The 20372-nt window shown below is 41.3% G+C and overlaps 1 protein-coding gene across 1 annotated transcript; it reads right to left on the reverse strand.

Moving 5' to 3' along the window:
* Positions 1-1229: 1229 nt before the first annotated feature.
* Positions 1230-19570, reverse strand: LOC311146872 (calponin-3-like). The gene is made up of 7 exons (XM_084183488.1): positions 19281-19570; positions 6213-6334; positions 5686-5752; positions 5413-5550; positions 4971-5087; positions 3981-4127; positions 1230-3632 (listed from the first exon to the last, which is right to left on the reverse strand). Exons 1-7 carry the CDS (start codon positions 19335-19337, stop codon positions 3243-3245), a joined length of 1038 nt encoding a protein of 345 aa, XP_084039614.1. The 5' UTR covers positions 19338-19570; the 3' UTR covers positions 1230-3242.
* Between the last annotated feature and the right edge of the window lie 802 nt (positions 19571-20372).

Here is a 20372-nt window from a genome sequence, read left to right on the forward strand (position 1 = left end):
TTGTTGGCCAAGATCTCGCGATACATGGCCCCATCCATCCTCCCCTCAATACGGTGCAGTCGTCCTGTCCCCTTTACAGAAAAGCATCCCCAAAGAATGACGTTTCCACCTCCATGCTTCACGGTTGGGATGGTGTTCTTGGGGTTGTACTCATCCTTCTTCTACCTCCAAACACGGCGAGTGGAGTTTAGACCAAAAAGCTCTATTTTTGTCTCATCAGACCACATGACCTTCTCCCATTCCTCCTCTGGATCATCCAGATGGTCATTGGCAAACTTCAGACGGGCCTGGTCATGGGCTGGTTTGAGCAGGGGGACCTTGCGTGCGCTGCAGGATTTTAATCCATGACGGTGTAGTGTGTTACTAATGGTTTTCTTTGAGACTGTGGTCCCAGCTCTCTTCAGGTCATTGACCAGGTCCTGCCGTGTAGTTCTGGGCTGATCCCTCACCTTCCTCATGATCATTGATGCCCCACAAGGTGAGATCTTGCATGGAGCCCCAGACCGAGGGTGATTGACCGGCATCTTGAACTTCTTCCATTTTCTAATAATTGCGCCAACAGTTGTTGCCTTCTCACCAAGCTGCTTGCCTATTGTCCTGTAGCCCATCCCAGCCTTGTGCAGGTCTACAATTTTATCCCTGATGTCCTTACACAGCTCTCTGGACTTGGCCATTGTGGAGAGGTTGGAGTCTGTTTGATTGAGTGTGTGGACAGGTGTCTTTTATACAGGTAACGAGTTCAAACAGGTGCAGTTAATACAGGTAATGAGTGGAGAACAGGAGAGCTTCTTAAAGAAAAACTAACAGGTCTGTGAGAGCCGGAATTCTTACTGGTTGGTAGGTGATCAAATACTTATGTCATGCAATAAAATGCAAATGAATTACTTAAAATTCATACAATGTGATTTTCTGGATTTTTGTTTTAGATTCCGTCTCTCACAGTTGAAGTGTACCTATGATAAATATTACAGACCTCTACATGGTTTGTAAGTAGGAAAACCTGCAAAATCGGCAGTGTATCAAATACTTGTTCTCCCCACTGTATGTAAACTTCCGACTTCAACAGTATATTAGTGTGATCTTGCCAACTTCTATGTCATTGTCCTGCCAAAACAGCACAGACAGACTCAGGTGTCAGTATGACTTGACTTTCAGATGTTATTAGTAGGTAAAACAACAATTGTGGGTTCTCAGAGTGACTCTGTTTAGATATAACTGGAGACACCATGTAAGACTTTATGAAATAAACATTTATTGATGCAAAAGAATCAAAACAATAGAAGACATATCTATATAGGGACAAATGGCAATAAATACCACTTCAGTGGATGGGGCTCTACACACATAGAGAGGGGGCATTATGGCACAAGGAATCAATGGGATATAAAATCATGTGACAGAAACTAACATTTCAGATTCTCTTCTAAGAGTCCTAAAAACCCTTTCCTACAGTCGAATGACAAAAGCACCCTCTAGTGGCCTCATGGGTCGAACATTATTAATATTTTTCATAATGAATAAGTATTACTTTATTTCAAACACTGAAAATCTGGTGTTTCTGTATCAAACGGTTTTGTTATATTTCAGCCGTCTATGATGTATATGAAGTGTGATACTGGGATGCAAACTCAAAATTGAATACATTTCAACTCTATATCTGACATGGTACAGTTGTCTTCTTTTTTGTAAGCCCCATAACTATGCGTGTGAGGTGTATACTTTAGTTTCAAAGTAGATTTGTTTAAGACTACCAAGAAACACTGTGTGACCCTGATTTAGCCCACTGCAGTAAAAGGTTTTAAAGAGGCAGAGAAACTACAAACAGAACTACAAAATCATTCCAGTGCTTTTAAGTCAAACTGGGACTAGACAGTCATTAGCATCTTAACTGTAACCATCCATCTTTTTCTCCTGCCAACCTTCTCTAAAATATGATTGCTTGTTTATTCAGAATGGATATAGAAAATCTACACTGAGTATACAAAACATTAGGAACACCTTCCTAATAATGAGTTTCAACTCTTTTGCCCTCAGAAAAGCCTCAATTCATTGGGGCATGGACTCTACATGGTGGTGAAAGCGTTCCACAGGGATGCTGGCCCATGTTGACTCCAATGCTTCCCACGGTTATGTCAAGTTGGCTGGATGTCCTTTGGGTGTTAGACCATTCTTGATACACACGGGAAACAGTTGAGTGTGACAGTTCTTGACACAAACCGGTGCACCTGGCACCTACTACCATACCCCGTTCAAAGGCACTTAAATCTTTTGTCTTGCCCACTCACCCTCAGAATGACACACATACACAATCCATGTCTCAATTGTCTCAAGGCTTAAAAATCCTTCTTTAACCTGTCTCCTCCCCTTCATCTACACTGATTGAAGTGGATTTAACAAGTTACATCAATAAGGGATCACAGCTTTCACCTGTGGTCAATCTGTCATGGAAAGAGGAGGTGTTTCTAATGTTTTGTACACTCAGTGTAAGTCTCTTACCAAAAATCACCACTGATTTGAAGGAGAGGAAATAAAGGACAAACAATAGAGTATATTGAAAACAAGGAGGAAGGAAGGGAGTAGGTAAACATGATGTGACGGAATGCTTCTCTCACAGAACTCCCTAGTTGAGTTTCTGAACCATGAGAACTACAAAACCCATAAAACATGGCACATTCTATACATTATTCTGATTGGTCGAAAAATACGGCCATTCTAAAGAGAGTTTAAAAGGAATGCAAGACAGATAAGGCAACATTTCCCTTATAGGGCAAAAAACATTAGTTTTTTTAAAGCTAGCAAGGATAGTAAAATTCTTGCTCTGTTGATAACAAAATCACTCTCTCACACTCACTTTACATTACAGTGGCTTTATACCAGAGTAACAGAATTTGCATCAGTTTAAAAAACGTAATCATATGTGGTCCCACAAAACTGTATCAAACTATATATATAGGCCTATGTTTCATATGATCCGTAAAGGTACTTGGACATGCTACTCCACTCCCGATTCCGGTAGAAGGCCACTATAACGTTACATATTCCCAGACACACTGTGTTACACTTATGCCAACTGGAACTACGGCTACACAGGGTGACTTTTTGACAACGCAATAAAGCAGCGCTGTTGTCAAAACAAGCGCAATTTTTTTGAGCTACCAAAATGAGGCCCACAGAGTCAAAAGGGAAAATATCAAATGGCACCCTATAGAGGGGAATAGGGTGCCATTTGACACACAGTCAGTCTAATAGTCGATGCCCTGGTCCTCGTCATAGTGCCCGCTGTACTGCTGTTGGTACCCACCCCGGTACTCCTCCTCGTCGTCATGGTGATACTGGTACTCCGCCTGGTAGTCGCAGTCACTAATCTCCGATCCATTGGTCCCCGTTCCCAGGCTCCCATTGCCATGGCTACCGGCATTGTTGCCGAGGGTAACAGGCGAGGTGGGCTCTGTGGGGGAGGTGCAGTACTTGGGGTCGTAGATCTGCCTGCCCAGGCCGTAGCTGCTCATACCCTTCTGGGACGCCACCTTGTTGGTGCCCATCTGCAGGGAGATGGTGGAGCTGTCTGCTGTCTGTCCCACCGACTTCTGGTCGTAGATGTCACGGCGGGTACCCGGCGCAGACATGCCAGCCTGGAGGGGAGGAGGGAGGGAGAGGAGGGAGGGGGAGGAGGGAGGGGAGCAGAGGGAGGGAAGGTTAGGTTGGTGGTTAAGCGGGAGTGTGTGTGTGTGCGTGCGTGCGCGTATGAGAGAGTAAAAGTGTGTGTGTTTGTGAGAGAGAGCAAGAATGTGTGTGTGTGTGTGTCTGTTTGTGTGCACCTGGCCACAGTAACCTTTAGTTGGTTGATGTCTCACCGTGATACAAGATTACTTCTAATTGCTTCCAGGGATTATAGTGACTAGGAATCCACTGCAGCAGAAACCATTGAACCATAAGAGCCACAGTACTTTATACACCACAGACAAACAGTACACTCTTACCTGGCTGGCTCCTTTGTTGGTTCCCATCTGCAGACTGATGGTAGTCTGGTCGTAGGGCTTGTCCGTCTGTGACTTTGGGTCGTATAAGTGTCTCCTGGTCCCGTACGCTGTCATACCAGACTGGCTGGCACATTTATTTGTCCCCATCTACCCAGAACAAAAACACAGACAGCATTCAGGTCACAATGTCCTCTAATCAAATCTCTTCTATGTCTGGCAATGGTATCGATCACAAATTTAATTAGTTTTTCAGAGTAGACTGGTATACATTGTTTTGGTACAGACAGGATAAAACGCACACACGCACGCACACACACAGAGTATACCAAAACATTAGGAACACCTTGAGTTGCAACCCCCCCCCACCCCCTTTTGCCCTCAGAACAGCCTCAATTCGTCGGGGCATTGACTCTACAAAGTGTCGAAAGCGTTCCACAGGGATGCTGGCCCCTGTTGACTCCAATGCTTCCCACAGTTGTGTCAAGTTGGCTGGATGTCCTTTGGGTGATTAACCATTCTTGATACACACTGGAAACATTTGAGCGTGAAAAAAACAAACAGCAGCGTTACAGTTCTTGACACAAACCTGTGCACCTGGCACCTACTACCATACCCCGTTCTAAGGCACTTAAGTATTTTGTCTTGCCCAATCATCCTCTGAACGGTACACATACAATCCATGTCTCAATTGTCTCACGGCTTAAAAATCCTTCTTTAACCTGTCTCCTCCCCTTCATCTACACTGATTGAAGTGGATTTACAGGTGACATCAATAAGAGATCATAGCTTTTACCTGGATTCACCTGGTCAGTCTGTCATGGAAAGAGCAGTTGTTTTTAATGTTTTGTATACTCAGTATATGTATTTTTTCTGTAAATATATTTTTATTGTCTACTGCTATAATATCATTATTAAGTGGATATTTTGGGGGATGAGATCCACTGATAGCATTATCTCTGTGGTAGTTGGTATTGTGTTAGTATGACTCACCTGCAGTCCAATGACACATTGTCCTGCCTTCATTATCTCCTCGTCGAAATGGCGCGTCTTCTTGTCTGCGTACTTTACACCGAGGTCACAGTTGGAGTTTGAACCTTTGGTTTTCGCCTGTTGCATGGTATGAGACAAATTAACAAAGTCAGTGTTGTTTGCAGTTTTACATAACAATGTTTTTACTCTAATTACAACTATACTGTGAGCCTACATAGTGGTGCATCGACATCTCAATCACCAGCATTTCAATAAAAACCCCAGTGTTTGTTCGATCACGGATTTCAGCACCAACAACAAAAACAAACCAAAAACCATTGTTTGGCTCCTTTTCATGTCACGCTCTCCTATGGCACCGTGTGTGGTGTTATGGCACATGGTTATAACAAGGTCAAGAACAACTCAGGGTTCTACATTCACCCGAGTCTAATCGAGAACCTACCACACCAGCCAGGGACAGCAGTGTGCTCTGGACCTGGGTCATGTTCCCGTTCTCAAACAGGTCATTGGCCTCAAAGATGTCGTTGGGACAAAGGCCAAACTTCAGAATGGCTCGGATGAAATTCCCCAGATTTTCCAGCTAGAAGAGAACAACAAAATAAATCAGACTCCGGTTGAGTCTCATTATTTAGTCTCGTCGAATGAAAAGCATTTTCCCTCTGTGAAATGGCAGCGTTACAGTATACATTAAAATCTATTATTTTGTTTCCCATACCTTGTGCCAGTTGAGTTTGGAGTGGTTGATTTTCTTGATGGAACCAGGCTGCAGTTTGTTAATCAGCCTAAGGCAGAAGAAAATAGCAAACCCTTACAGTTTGATATGAACATAAAACTAATTCTCAACTAGAGCAATGAAAAATAATACACAGTTCCTGGTGGTAGTAAAAAGAATGCCGGAGAGATTAAGACCACAGCTAATCCTCTGTAGACCTTTTCAACACCTGATCACTGTTATGGCAACAATATAACATCCTGTATTAAGTCTACTTGAGTGATCATCTGTAGAGGAATGTGACTAAGTATTCCCCTACATCCTCATAACTAACTGAGCTGAAGACAGGTGAAGTCTAGGGCTTGTAAACCAGTAACCTGAACAGGGCAAAACATCATTCACATGTTGGGGGGATAATGCAAACTAAGAATATGGATTGGACGAATGGTATAATATGTATAAATACCTAAAACATCAGAATACATCAGCTTACAACCCTTACACTTTGTGTAGACAGAAAAAAAACTCACTCGCAGAGGATGACTCCGTCCTTAAGGCCCTTCTGGAAGTTCTCTCCAATGGGCATGCCCGTCACCTCCTCTATCCAGAACCGGAGCTCCTCCTCCTTCTGCAGGTCATACTTCCCTGCGATCTGAGAAGACCAAAGAATTATGTAACTCCACCCGCTCTTCATTTAACCACAATGCAAGCCTAAACCTAGACTACTTTGCAAACTCTGTAACCTTTTGGTATGATTGTTCTTTCTGCTTGCATTTTGTATTTATATTGATGTGTGTATTTTCTGTAATTTTTGTAATTCAGGGCTCATCTGTAAAAGAGACCTTGGTCTCAGTATAACTCCCTGATAAAATAAAGGTTAAATAAATACATAAAAATGATTATGCATTTGTGTGCCACAGGGAGTGAGTCTGATAGTTCTAATAGCCTCTAGACAGAAAAGCAGAAATTAGAATTTAAACAGTGTTTATGTTAAGTGTAATGCATTAGTCTAACCTCAACATATTGCTTAGTAAGCAGTGAGCAGCACACCCACTCAATAGTTATAACTCATGGTCATTGGGCCCAGCTGGCCCACTCCTTGGGAAAGTTAGATAAGGTCTGTTAAAAGGGTAGACTTGCACAATAATTCATAAGGCTTTTAGCCTGATCTAAATACAAAACATCTGAGAAAGCATTACACAATTAAAACCAAAAGGAAAACAAATCTGATATCCATTCTATCCATTAATGTATTTTCTTTAAGAGAAAGTCACTTGAGGTAGCGCTTCAGTCCTAACAACAGAAGGCCAAAGCTTTTCAACTGATGCTAAAGCCGATCTATCACATATCATTCTAAAGGTGTGGACAACACTGCAAGGTTAGTTTTTTGGGAAAACATTCCACTCTCCTCTCCCCCACATCACTGCTGTGTGGCCTGCTGCCAGGTGTGGTAAGATACACAGGAAATTACATGGACCGCTGCCCCATGCCTGAACCCTGGCTTTAGGGGACGGCTCCACAGGTTCCACAGTCCAGACTAACACTGTTGCTTTACCCAATGACTTGAAGGAGAGAGAAAGACAGACAGACACACACACAAAGAACGCAAGATAGAAAGACTCCTGAGATGTCCTGAGCAATAAAGTGTCTGAAACCTACATGAAAACATCACAGAGACAACGTTACGTGAGGTAGCGGAGGGAGACATTAGAGGGATATTGCCCTCAGTCATCTTAATGAGTTTCCATTGGCTGCTTGGTTGAAGCCCAGGGCTTCCAACTGTGAAATACATTGCTTGCTGCTTTTGCTAATTAATCAAGAGAAAGCACTCAGGGACCGCATGTACACCTCAGAGTGCGGATCTAGGATCTGGGTCTCAGAGTAGGAGTGCTGATCTAGGATCAGGTCCCCCATGTCCATGTAATCTTTTCATTATGATCTAAAAGGCTAAACTGATCCTATATCAGCACTCATACTTTAAGATGCTTTATGAACAAGGGCCCACGTCCCCCCTTGTCCACAATCTCATTCATTGTGATCTAAAAGGCTAAACTGAGACGCTTGATACATACGGCACTAGGGCTAATTATCGACTAAGGAGGTATTGTTTTTCCTCGCCGTGCCACAGGAGCAGCCCAAGCAAGTTATGGTACAGTAACGACGCTGGAGTCAGCAGTTTCCCCATACAGGAGGAATGTGGAATAGCGAACGACCGGGTGTCTTCCTCGCAGCTCGTATTACATCATCAGTCTGGCACGCAAGCACAGATCTGACTGCCTCATGGGGAAACCAGAGGGGTTCAGACTCTACATACAGTGTACCTTGATATCAAGGAGAACATCTGACTCTTACAAGGTCTTTGGACAGGAAAATGCAAACCCTATTAATGGCTGTGTAACAAAAAGACTAATTTTCACAATTCCACAGTATTATTCCAACCTCAGTGTGGAAATATATAAATACATTTTTGGCCGTGTAACAAAAAAACAAGCTACACATTCTCAGATACTTTTTTTTTTTCAATGAATTCTTATTTCACTAAAGATTTCAAAAACAGAGATTGTGAGCCATGGGGCTATTGACTATCGCCATGCAATATTATGGAATAAAAGGTTAGGTGCCGAACCTGAACCATACAAAGATATCTCAAAGTAACTAAACCTCAAGTTTATATCAACCTCAAAAACAAAAAGCCATTGTCAATACTACTGGTCTGTTTTCATTGTCTGAGTCAAGCTACCACATTGTCAAAACAGACCCTCTTCAAGGTCTGTGTGTGTGTTTGAGAATGTGTGCAGTGTGTGTTTAGCTGGGAGGAGCCGAGGTAGTTCCAAGACTTCCCTCATCTGCAATTTATTAAACCCACACGCTGCACTTGGGTGACACACACACACACAAAACCTGCAGCTCTTGTTGCCTATGGTGAAAACAAGCAAACAAGTAGAAGTTTTCCAAAGGTTCAGAGTCATCTGTGATAGGCCTAATCCTCCACACACAGAGACTAACCTCTGCTGAAAGAAGTCTTCAGTTCTTCTCTCAGAAAGACACAGGGCTGAAATCCCATCAACCTCACACATAACAAATCCCACCTTTCCTGTATCTAACAGTTCATCACCCTTCACACACATAACAAACCAGACTTTTGTGTTTAATAGTTCATCACCCGCCCACACGCAAGTCCTGACAGAGTCAAATCTGAAATCTGTCATCAAGATGAAAAAGGGAAAACACTTGAGAGAACAATTATTTCAGTATTGCTCCAAAGGCTGTGTGTAAGAAATATGGCCGCCGTTCCTACAAAGACCAGCAGTCTTCAAAAAGGGCAAAGAGTCTTTAATGGGATTAAAAGGAGGGGAAAGTTGATGTGATGTCCCAGAAATAATTAATCAGACTTTGATCCCACATTGGAAGGGTCAGAGGTCAACGTGAAAGGTAGATAAAGGAAAAAGTGCCCCTCGCAACCTTGTGTCGTGCCAAACAAGCTACGCTATGCTAGCCGTTGCTATGAGACTCAAGTCTCACACAGGGAGTCCCTTTAAAAAAGGTCCAATGCTGCCATTTTTATTTCAAGATCAAATCATTTCTGGGTAACAATTAAGTACCTTACTGTGACTGTTTTCATTTAAAATGCTGAAAAAAACACAAAAATAGCTTCTTAACGAAGTGCAATTTCTCAAGCAAGAATTTTGCTATTACTGTCTGGGAGAGGTCTGAGTGCGGAGGGGAAAACAGAAAATGTGCCATTATTGGCAGAGAGGTTTGGAACTCTTTCTTATTTCTTATTCTTTCAAAACTCCATCCCACCAAAACAGGCTGAAATTTCAGGCGGTCTTTTCAAACACTAAAAGGGCATTATCATAATTTTCACAGTATTATTCCAACCTCAGTGTGGAAATATATATAAAGCACAGGAAAATCACGTTTTTTGACTGCACTGAACTTCCCGTGGATGGCTGACTGAGAGGGGAGTGTGAACAGTTCCTGTTTGAGTCTTGCAATCTCTCCTCTACCAACAATAGCGCCAGTGTTCTTGGGACTTGACAGAGCAGAGCTAGCTAGGCATTCAGAGAGGAAAGAGGGGGAGAAAAGCAGGAATTGATTCATCTTTCTCTTTTCTCAGACATGCATAGAAAGAAACCCCTTCTTCTTATACTACTACTCCTGCCCACGCAACTGGAAGCATTTCCTGATGGGTCTGGGAAATGGAGAGAACATCTGGACTGAAAAAAGAATGAGAGCGCCGTATCGTAAACGGGCCGCTCCTTATGGATACCACTTTACTGTACTGCATTTGTTGCAAAAATCACAGGCTTTGTCCTCCAAAAACCTCTTACTGTATGTTACCACAAAACCCACAATCTGTCCAAATATTGGTTATCCATTTATTGGAGAGGAAATAGCATTGAATGGAGCCTTGACCATAGAGACAGCTGGTGAGGCGTTAATAAATTATTAACCTTCTGTGGCTCTGGAAAATGTTCAATGGAGTGGACTGATGCGGGGATGATGAGTGTGAGGTAGAAACAATTACAACGTCTGTTTATGTTGCCCTAGGCCCATTGTCATAGTGCTGTTTGTTGTACTGCTGAACGATTAACAGATTTTTCGGTTTTTAAACACCTAATTGACCGACTTGGTTCAATTATTTGAATTCCATTTTGTTCTGTTTTTTTTCTGTGAGCTCAATGCGCATGTAATGAATACTCAGGGATAAAAAGGTGTAGATTCACGCGCAGAGTGCGGCAGGTGTTTATTACGCCTTCGCAGAAGGCAGGAATCATGGTCCCAGGCAGGCAATGGTCATACACAGGTAGGCAAACAGGCAGGAGAATCAAAAACTAGGACTGAAGGCTATAACTGGTTCTCACAAACGAGCTAGGAAAAGGCTTAGTAGAGTCAAAATGGCACAAACAGAATGAACTGAACTAAAATGGAGCTGATGCGACCAGGTGAGTAACTAACACAGGTGAAATCAATGAACAAAAATGAAAGACAGGGCTACGTTCAAGAACACAAGGATGACTAAGAAAATTAAAATACAGAACCTTACAGCGCACAATGCACAGTTTCTCTTGAGATAAATGAGATCCAGCCTGAACTGTGCGATGTAGTAGGGAGTTGTCGTTTCCAACAGGCCAATAATCTACATATATTTCTCTTTGCTTATTTGGGCTGTTCTTGCCATAATATGGCCTATTTTACCAAATAGGGCTATCTCCTGTATACTCACCCTACCTTGTCACAACACAACTGATTGGCTCAAACAAATTAACTTTTAAGAAGGCACACCTGTTAATTGAAATGCATTCCAGTTGACTACCTCATGAAGCTGGTTGAGAGAATGCCAAGAGTGTGCAGAGCTGTCATCAAGGCGAAGGGTGGCTATTTGAAGAATCTCAAATATAAAATATATTTTGATTTTTTTAACACTTTTTTGGTTACTACATGATTCCATATGTGTTATTTCATAGTTTTGATGTCTTCACTATAATTCTACAATGTAGAAAATAGTACAAATAAAGAAAAACCCTTGAATGAGTAGGTGTTCTAAAACTTTTGACCGGTAGTGTAGTTTAGTGCATAAAACATGGTAATTAACTTCAATGACCATAATCCACTGCGCATCTACTTATCCGGTCTGTATTTATTTTATGCCTACTACGGAAAAGAGAATAATGTGCCATCGTGAGGGGATATAGAGAGCAGCTTTTGTTTCGCGAGGTATCTCTACCTGAAAATACATAATCTAAGTGATTGATAGTTGGTATTCAGCAGTCATAAAAGTATGCCTTACTTACTTTGAAGAACTACAAAATAGTGATTTTGTCAGACAGCATAGGCAGCAGAGATGAGATGACTTGGCATGAAATAATAAAGTCATCAAATAAAACAAATGTAACATACACAACTACTGAAATAGTGTATTAAAGTGATGTGAATAAATGGTTAATAAGTGATGAGCAGTAATGAGCAGTCACTACCATCATGGGACTTTTATTAATTGTTTTATTTTGTGTTATTATAGCACTCAACCCAAAAAATCTAAACCCCCCAAAAATCATCATCGAAATCATAATTGAACGTGTTAACAGAGAGCCTCAAGTAAAGGTGGTCCTCTGTAGCTCAGCTGGTAGAGCACGGCGCTTGTAACGCCAAGGTAGTGGGTTCGATCCCCGGGACCACCCATACACAAACATACTGTAAGTCGCTTTGGATAAAAGCGTCTGCTAAATGGCATATTATGATTATTATTATTAAAGCTGGAAGGTGGCCATTTTCCACATTGTGTGAACAATAAAGTTTTCATTTCCAATTCTATCCATCCTCAAAAGTGAGCCATGACTCAAAATGTCACTGTTATCCTTAGGACACATCCTCCTGACCTGATGATATAAAAATAACCAGAAAGGAAAAAGACTCCCAATACGTCACAAACAGAAAGTGCTGCTGCTCGATCCTGTGTTTTTCCTGAAGGGCAATTATAGCCAGTGTTTATTTAACAGCACTCAGGAAGACTCCTTCCTGTTCTCCTTGAGATGTCAGTGTGGGGTTTAAAGGGCCACTCTGGGACCTCAACGGAGGGAGGATGGCCAAGTCAGCACTTTAGAGGAGTGTCAACAAAAACATGACATTCCCTCACAACAGCCATCCGTGTTGTGGTGGTAGAGCTAATTAAAAGGGAAGCCACACACTTGCACACACGTGTGCACACACACAGCCCCCAATTTGATGAAATATATGAATACTTGAATCTTTTGCATTTACATTCAATTATGCAAAACAGAACAAGTGTCGGGTCATTCCTGGCAGTTACATGCAAATATTTCCCGACACTTGAGCGGAATCTCTTCAGTCTTCTCTCAAACAACTAACTGCCAAGCCAACACCACAAACATGTCTTTGTTCTGTGTGGCTGGACATGGGCTAACCCTATATACTGTATTCAGAGGAGCTATTTTAAGTCCTATGTATGAGGCGCACTGTGGACATGATGTTCACCACAGCCTTATCTCTTGCGAGCAGGAGAGAAATGTAGCTGCAGACACATAAGCTGCAGGTACGATACAAGGGCGGTGTGACAAGAGGAGCTCGGCCAGAGTAATTTGAGGTGCGAAAAGATGTAGGGAAGGTGGTTTGAATTCATCCTTATTGCAAATGATGCAAGTTGCGTCTTCGTAGTGAGATTAACCAGTATGCGTTGAATGTTCACGTGAAAGAAGGCACGTTCTTGTATACCCTTCTCTTTCTGTGCATTTCTATGGCCTTCCCTTCTCTCTTCCCTTCTTCTCTTCCCTTCTTCTCTTTCTTTCCTCGTTCAGGTATTCATGATGTGAATATGTTTGTACCGGTATAGCCCACTTCTTCTGTATGTACTGTAACGCTGTGCTGCATCTCTCAGTAGTGGTGTAGGTTACACAGGGGTATAGGTACGGTGGCAGGTAGCCTAGAGGTTAAGCGTGTTGGGCCAGTCCCCGAGCCGACAAGGTGAAAAATCTGTCGATGTGCCCTTGAGCAAGGCACATGTCCATGTGTCAATACTTTCAGCCTGTTTTTCATAATTAAATGGCCATTTTCTCTTGCTAGAGGAATGGAGGTTTAAGTGTCCTTTCCTCGAGCCAGCGCAGATGTCAGGCCATCACAGCACCACTGTATTAAAGTCCTCACTGTGAAGGGTTATGACAAAATAATGCACGTCTTATAGCTGTGAGTCCTCCACATATCATAGAGCTGGGACGAGAAACCAACAATTATCGACACCGACCATATTTATCGTATGCATTTGGCTGATATTGTTCAGTACGATAAGTAGCCTATACTAGAGAAATGTGAAGTTTGAAATCAAATAAGATTGCTAATATGGGTGATTGTTAATGGGACAATTGATGGCTACAGCCATCAAACTAGTAGTAGTAGTAGTAGTTAAAAGGACAATAACAAATGTTGTACATTAATGTTATAAACTTATCGTTCAAATTATTGCATCGCAGGCAATTTATTGCGATGTGGATTTTTGTCCATATCACCCAGCTTTACTGTAGCGCTAAAGAAAAAGCTATAACCGCAACAGTTTCAGCCCTGTTTCAGATTCATAATTCCAGGTATTGGCATAGTTGAAAAGTTTTGGAAGGTTGTATCAGATGCCACAATGCAGGAAGCCACAACTTGCAATATGTCTGAAGGCCAGGGAGAGGGTCATTTACAAAGTAGGCTAATTCACTTTCATTATTGTTGCAATTACTGGACAAAGCAATGTCCTTTGTAGTGTAGAGCGCTATTGTACTCATGCATGTTAAGTATTCATAAACAGCACATACAAACATTTCCTGGGAATTTCCTAATTAATCAAACTGTTAAAGTGCGTCACACTAATAAAAGCTAAAAAGGTACAGTAAACAGTACCTTTTAACATGGAGAACTCACTAAACATGCAAACCAATTGCCAGAGGATGTGTCGAGCTGCTAACAAAAACATAGGATGATGTCAATGCCATTTCAAGTAAGTCAATAATCAATTTCCTGAATCCACTGAGTTGAAATGGAATCGACTCCAATCACCCAAGCCTGCTACTCCAGTACAATGTCCTACGTTGTTGCTGTCTGACATACAGCCATAGTTGTGAAGATGTTGTGTGGTGCTTTTCAACCTTCAAAGTAATAAAGTCTGGGTAAGGTGATGCTGACGACAGCCAGTGACACACACACCAAAGCTCCCACTGTGGTCTTGATGTCCAAGTGATCGGAGCCTCCCATTGTGATCAGCTGTTTACTTCCTGGAACACATCTGGGTGCCAGCCTGCCAGGAGTTACCATAAGAACCATGACCAGGAACCCATGTGGAGGGCTCTACTGGGGCTTTAACTATACTATTACGGCCAATTTCCCGGACTCAGTTTAAGCATATTCCTGGGCTAAAAAGCACTTTCAATGGAGTTTCTACTAGAGCATGCTTATGTCCAGGAGTAGGCTTAATCTGTGTCTGGGAAACTGCCCCAAAGGCTTTGCCTGAACTGCATTACGTAGATCTTCACTAGAAAGAAATACTAAAAAGTTACAAGGGGGGTTGGCTATGAGGTTTTGTGCTCCGCTTGACAGTTCAGAGACATTCATGGCACTTCCTATGGAACATTATTATTTTCCACAAGCAGACCACTGAAGGGCTGGCATATCTCCGTCAGACTTCTAATAAAGCGTATCTTCTGGCAGACAACGTGGAAAATGTCTCCGCTCACACTGGCAGGCAGCAGGGGTAGGGATGGAAGTTCATAGAACCATTGCTTTGCATGGATGGAATGACCCACTTCGAGCTCCATTTAAAAAGGGAATGAAATGACAAAAAGCCTCTGGAGAGGAGCTGTGGATATCAGTATAAAAAGACGATTGGCTTGACCCGGAAAACTCTGGGCCCTAGATATACCTTATAACTGGGTCAAGTTAGGTGGTCAGGAAAAACTCCTGGCGCACTCATGATTTCTAGTACATTTGTACCCAGACAAAGGGAGGTGATCCACCTCTTTAGTTCATGTGTGGGACAGACTGTACGTGTGGTTCATAGACCTCTGGGCCATCTGGAGTTCTCCCCAGGAACAATGTGCTCACTTGAACAGAAGTAGGGCTGGGCTATATATTGAATTAATTTGATTAATTTGAATGTATGTTTTTGCGCGATATTCCAAATGCCTGCATCGCAAGAATCTAGTTGATATTTTTTTTTATTAATATGAGCATTTACATCCGCTTGTTCTCATGTTGTCTTTTTGGTCTCGTCTCCTTCTATGCTGTGTTCACCTTCCCATTTACACCAGCGATCTGTATATAATGAACAGATGCTCATGTCTCCGCTCTAACAATGGGAGTCGTTGTCCCAAAGGCGGGAAGGCAGACGACAAGTGCAGGTCCAAAATAAGCCCATAGAAACGCATTGGGCTTATTTTTCGAAAGATTTTAGCAAGAGTGAAACCTCTCGCTTCACCTCTTCCTGTGTGTTTACAGTTTACACACACCAAGCCCCTCCCCTGTCACTAACACCAACAAAGATGAGAGATCACTTCTTACTCTCCGACAAGCGGTTTCATCTCACTATTTGCATTTTACATTTGGTCCAACAGAATCGGTCATATGGACACCAAAACACATTGAGACATTATTTTACCGTAATAGAGGAGAAGTTAACCTTTCTAACGATACCCTTTTTATGTCTCAACTACTCAAATTGCGCGCAGAGCAGACACTATTAAAACGAGAGTATCTATGAACATTGATTCTGGAAAATTAATGCTCAGTTTGTCACGCACGGCATTGCAGTAGCAAGTATGGTCTACCGCTAGCAGCATTTCTGCCAAATACTTTCATAATAGCTGTCTAGTCTGTGTTTTATAAATGTACAATAAGCATAAAACACTATTATATAAAGAATCTGCAACTTATTCTCATTCTGATAAATTAGGTAGGGCACTTGATTTCAACATCTGAACAAAGTGGACAGGCTAGCATGCTGTTCAAACAGTTGGAGACGGACAGAAGGGTGTGTTCATAACAATTCAACTGTTCTGCCTTGTTAGCAAGCAAATAGATCGACTGTAAGTCGCTTTGGATAAAAGCGTCTGCTAAATGGCATATTATATTATTATTATATTATATCCAAGTTGGCTAAACTTGAAATATAATGATTAGCTGGCTACTCACTAGCACGTGGGCTTATGCTTGAGAGATTGTTTATGAGACCTGTGTTAATTTTCTATAGCTTAATGCCTGTTACAAGAAGTTAGTCATTATTAGTGAATGTGCATTATGCATGATTGATAAAAAAATATATATATATAATAATAATAATAGAAAATAAAAAATGTATGCCTTCACTAACTGTAAGTCGCTCTGGATAAGAGCGTCTGCTAAATGGTTCCTGTTACATTTGTAACAAAAAAGGGCATTTTCATAGATGACTTGAAAGCCAGATCAGTGATTATCACAAAAAAACAGGTTCAACTATTTTGATAAAATAATTAAATTATTAGTGGGTCTTTTTGGTTGTGGAAGGCTTATATTTAGCCAAGGTATAACTTCACAAGCCCTGAATTCATTTGATTATTGCTGACTGTTTGAACTGCAGTGTATCCCATGTGGTTCAGTTGGTAGAACATAACGCTTGCAACGCCAGGGTTGTGGGTTCGATTCCCACGGGAGACCAGTATGAAAATGTATGCACTTACAATGTAAGTCGCTCTGGATAAGAGTGTCTGCTAAATGACTAAAATGTAAAACCTTTAATTGTACAACAAAGCTTATTTAGATAACTTTTTATATTTTATCGAGATATACAGTACCAGCCAAATGTTTGGACACACATACTCATTCAAGGGTTTTTCTTTATTTTTTAAAACTATTTTCTACATTGTAGAATAATAGTGAAGAGATCAAAATGATGAAATAACACATATGGAATAATGTAGTAAACAAAAAAGTGTTAAACAAATCAAAATATATTTTATATTTGAGATTCTTTAAATAGCCACCCTTTGCCTTGATGACAGCTTTGCACACTCTTGGCATTCTCTCAACCAGCTTCACCTGGAATGCTTTTCCAACAGTCTTGAAGGAGTTCCCACATATGCTGAACACTTGTTGGCTGCTTTTCCTTCACTCTGCGGTCCAACTCATCCCAAACCATCTCAATTTGGTTGAGGTCGGGGGATTGTGGAAGCCAGGTCATCTGATGCAGCACACCATCACTCTCCTTCTTGGTCAAATAGCCCTTACACAGCCTGGAGGTGTGTTGGGTCATTGTCATGTTGAAAAACAAATGATAGTCCCACGAAGCCCAAACCAGATGGGATGGCGTATCGCTGCAGAATGCTGTGGTAGCCATGCTGGTTAAGTGTGCCTTGAATTCTAAATAAATCACAGACAGTGTCACCAGCAAAGCACCCCCACACCATAACACCTCCTCCTCCATGCTTTAAGTTGGGAAATACACATGCGGAGATCATCCGTTCACCCACATCGCATCTCACAAAGACACAGCGGTTGGAAGCAAAAATCTCAAATTTGGACTCCAGACCAAAGGACAAATTTCCACCGGTCTAATGTCCATTGCTCATGTTTCTTGGCCCAAGCAAGTCTCTTTTTCTTATTGGTGTCCTTTAGTAGTGGTTTCTTTGCAGCAATTCGACCATGAAGGCCTGATTCACACAGTCTCCTCTGAACAGTTGATGTTGAGATGTATCTGTTACTTGAACTCTGTGAAGCATTTATTTGGGCTGCAATTTCTGAGGCTGGCAACTCTAATGAACTTATCCTCTGCAGCAGAGGTAACTCTGGGTCTTCCATTCCTGTGGCAGTCCTTATGAGAGCCAGTTTCATCATAACGCTTGATGGTTTTTGCGACTGCATTTGAAGAAAATGTCAAAGTTCTTGAAATGTTCCGTATTGACTGACCTTCGTGTCTTAAAGTAATCATGGACTGTCGTTTCTCTTTGCTTATTTGAGCTGTTCTTCTTCTTCATTATAATTCTACAATGTAGAAAACAGTAAAAATCAAGAAAAACCCTTGAATGAGTAGGTGTTCTAAAACTTTTGACTGGTACTGTATATCGTGAATAAGTTTAAAATAAAACAAAAGGGATATAATTTTTAGGCCATATCACCCAGCCCTAAGCAGAAGCCAAGAAAACATGGAAAACTTGGCAGGGGGCCCAGCCTATCATTCATCTATTCAAGCTGAGCTGCATGGTACATCTAATAGTAGCAAGTTGATTCCATATGAGATAAGGTCTGACAATGAAGGCAATGCTGCAGCTTTAGATTGTGTATAAAGTTCAATAAACTACAGTGAGGTCAGACAAGGAGAAAGCATTGTTGAGGAGGATGTTGTCTAGTAGTGCAGACTTCACTCAGCAGTATAGGGGCCCTACACCGCCCATACAGGCTCCACCCACTATGTGGAGCAACAATGAGTTGTTGGCCTTGCCATTCATTCATGAAGCTTTCATCCTTTCCTTTGACATGAACCAGTAGCATCAAATTAGATCATAAAGGAATATTGTACATAATGTATATATATATGTTTTTTCATCCCACATATCTGTGTAGCCTAATTAAAGGTTGCATTTGTTTAAAGTCTGGGAAAAGGGGACCGAGAATGGACATATTTTTATTACAGCCTAGTTGGTGATGTGTGTTTCCTAGTTTCCAAGGTAGTGTTCCAAAACAGACATTCTCAGTGCAGATTAATTATGTTGAAGACATTAAATCACAACCTATTTGAAATGTGTTGTGCGGAGTATTCTGCACCCTGTAACCTGGTAGACTATTCTTTTCAGGACAAAATGTACAACAAGACAAAGGGCACATTGATTGACAAATTGAGCATAATTCATTTGCTACTGAAGTACGTGGCCATTTGCCATCACACACTTTCCATAAAAGGAAAACCAGTTCCAGGTCGTATCGAGAGGGACATTAATGCACCGACTGATGCGAAGCAGTTTCACGTGGGTCACTTGATGAATGCAAATAATTAGTTTCCTAAAAAAAAATATTTAAAAAATCTAATTGCATCAATTTGATAGGTAAAATTGTATAGTCCTAATAGTTACGTTTACCTTGCTTCTCAATTCTGCAGTCAACCCGTACACTGGTCCCTTGTTGAATTGAGTCATGTTCCTTTGTTTTGCAAACGTAAAACAGTGTCAATAATTTGCAACAAAAGTTGCAGCTTCTTCCAAGTTTCCTCTGTTACAAAGTAACAAATTCCGTGCAACAATGTGAAACCGTCAACCTCCTAAACCGAGATAGTCTGCTTCTTCGGTGAGCAGATAGAGAGAGAGAAAGGATCTGCGTTTGCATAGAAAGTTTGAGTTGCAGTAGCTCCTCTTTTGACCCAAAAAAAAGTGTGCAGCGCGAGAGAGATCTGCGGTAAGCCAATCAGAAGCCTTTATTTTCTCTGCGCTCGTTTACTGTTAAATGGAGGATAGCTCTATGGATAGCGCTGAATATAAGGATGTTAGAAAGAAAGCCTTCGAACATTCATAATAACAGATTCACAATTTGTTTTGTCAAGTTTCCCCTGATTAGGCTATATGACACTCCTACCTTTCGATACATTTGCATTGATATCCCAATGTCATCAAAAATCGAATTAAACGATAATTACAAACAATCAAAAGTATTTATGAAGATATATCATTTCATTATAGTAGGCTACATGTCATGAAATATCTGCCTATTTTCCTCAAAAACATGGATTAGAATAGAAACGCAAAGCATGGGAGTGACATAAATACTGCTTCCTTCTACAAATCATTGGGAAATGACAATAAGTTAAGTTTCCATTTAGACTGAGATCAGCTCTAAAAATAGCCTATAGTAAAGAATACCTTAGTCTCTGTCTATACTATCTCTACATTTGCTGGCTGAATGCAAACAAATCCTTTCCTCCATCCCTCCCTCCCCCTTCCTCTTTCCATGTGTTTCCTGCCCATTGAGCAGTGCCTAGTCTACAAGTCTGTTTACACTCACGAAATAGTTCTGGGTTACATTTCTGAGGAAAGGTCGTTTGAAAGGTTGAGGAAATATACAACACTGTACATTTGCCTCATAGAAATATTGAAGTGTTTGTTATTATTCATGTTTTATTGAGTGTAAGGTACACACCAAAAAATGTTATATTGTTTGCTTCATGTATGGCACCCCTA

This window comes from Coregonus lavaretus (genome assembly GCF_964263955.1).
Source record: "Coregonus lavaretus genome assembly, chromosome: 19".
NCBI classification, from domain to species: domain Eukaryota; kingdom Metazoa; phylum Chordata; class Actinopteri; order Salmoniformes; family Salmonidae; genus Coregonus; species Coregonus lavaretus.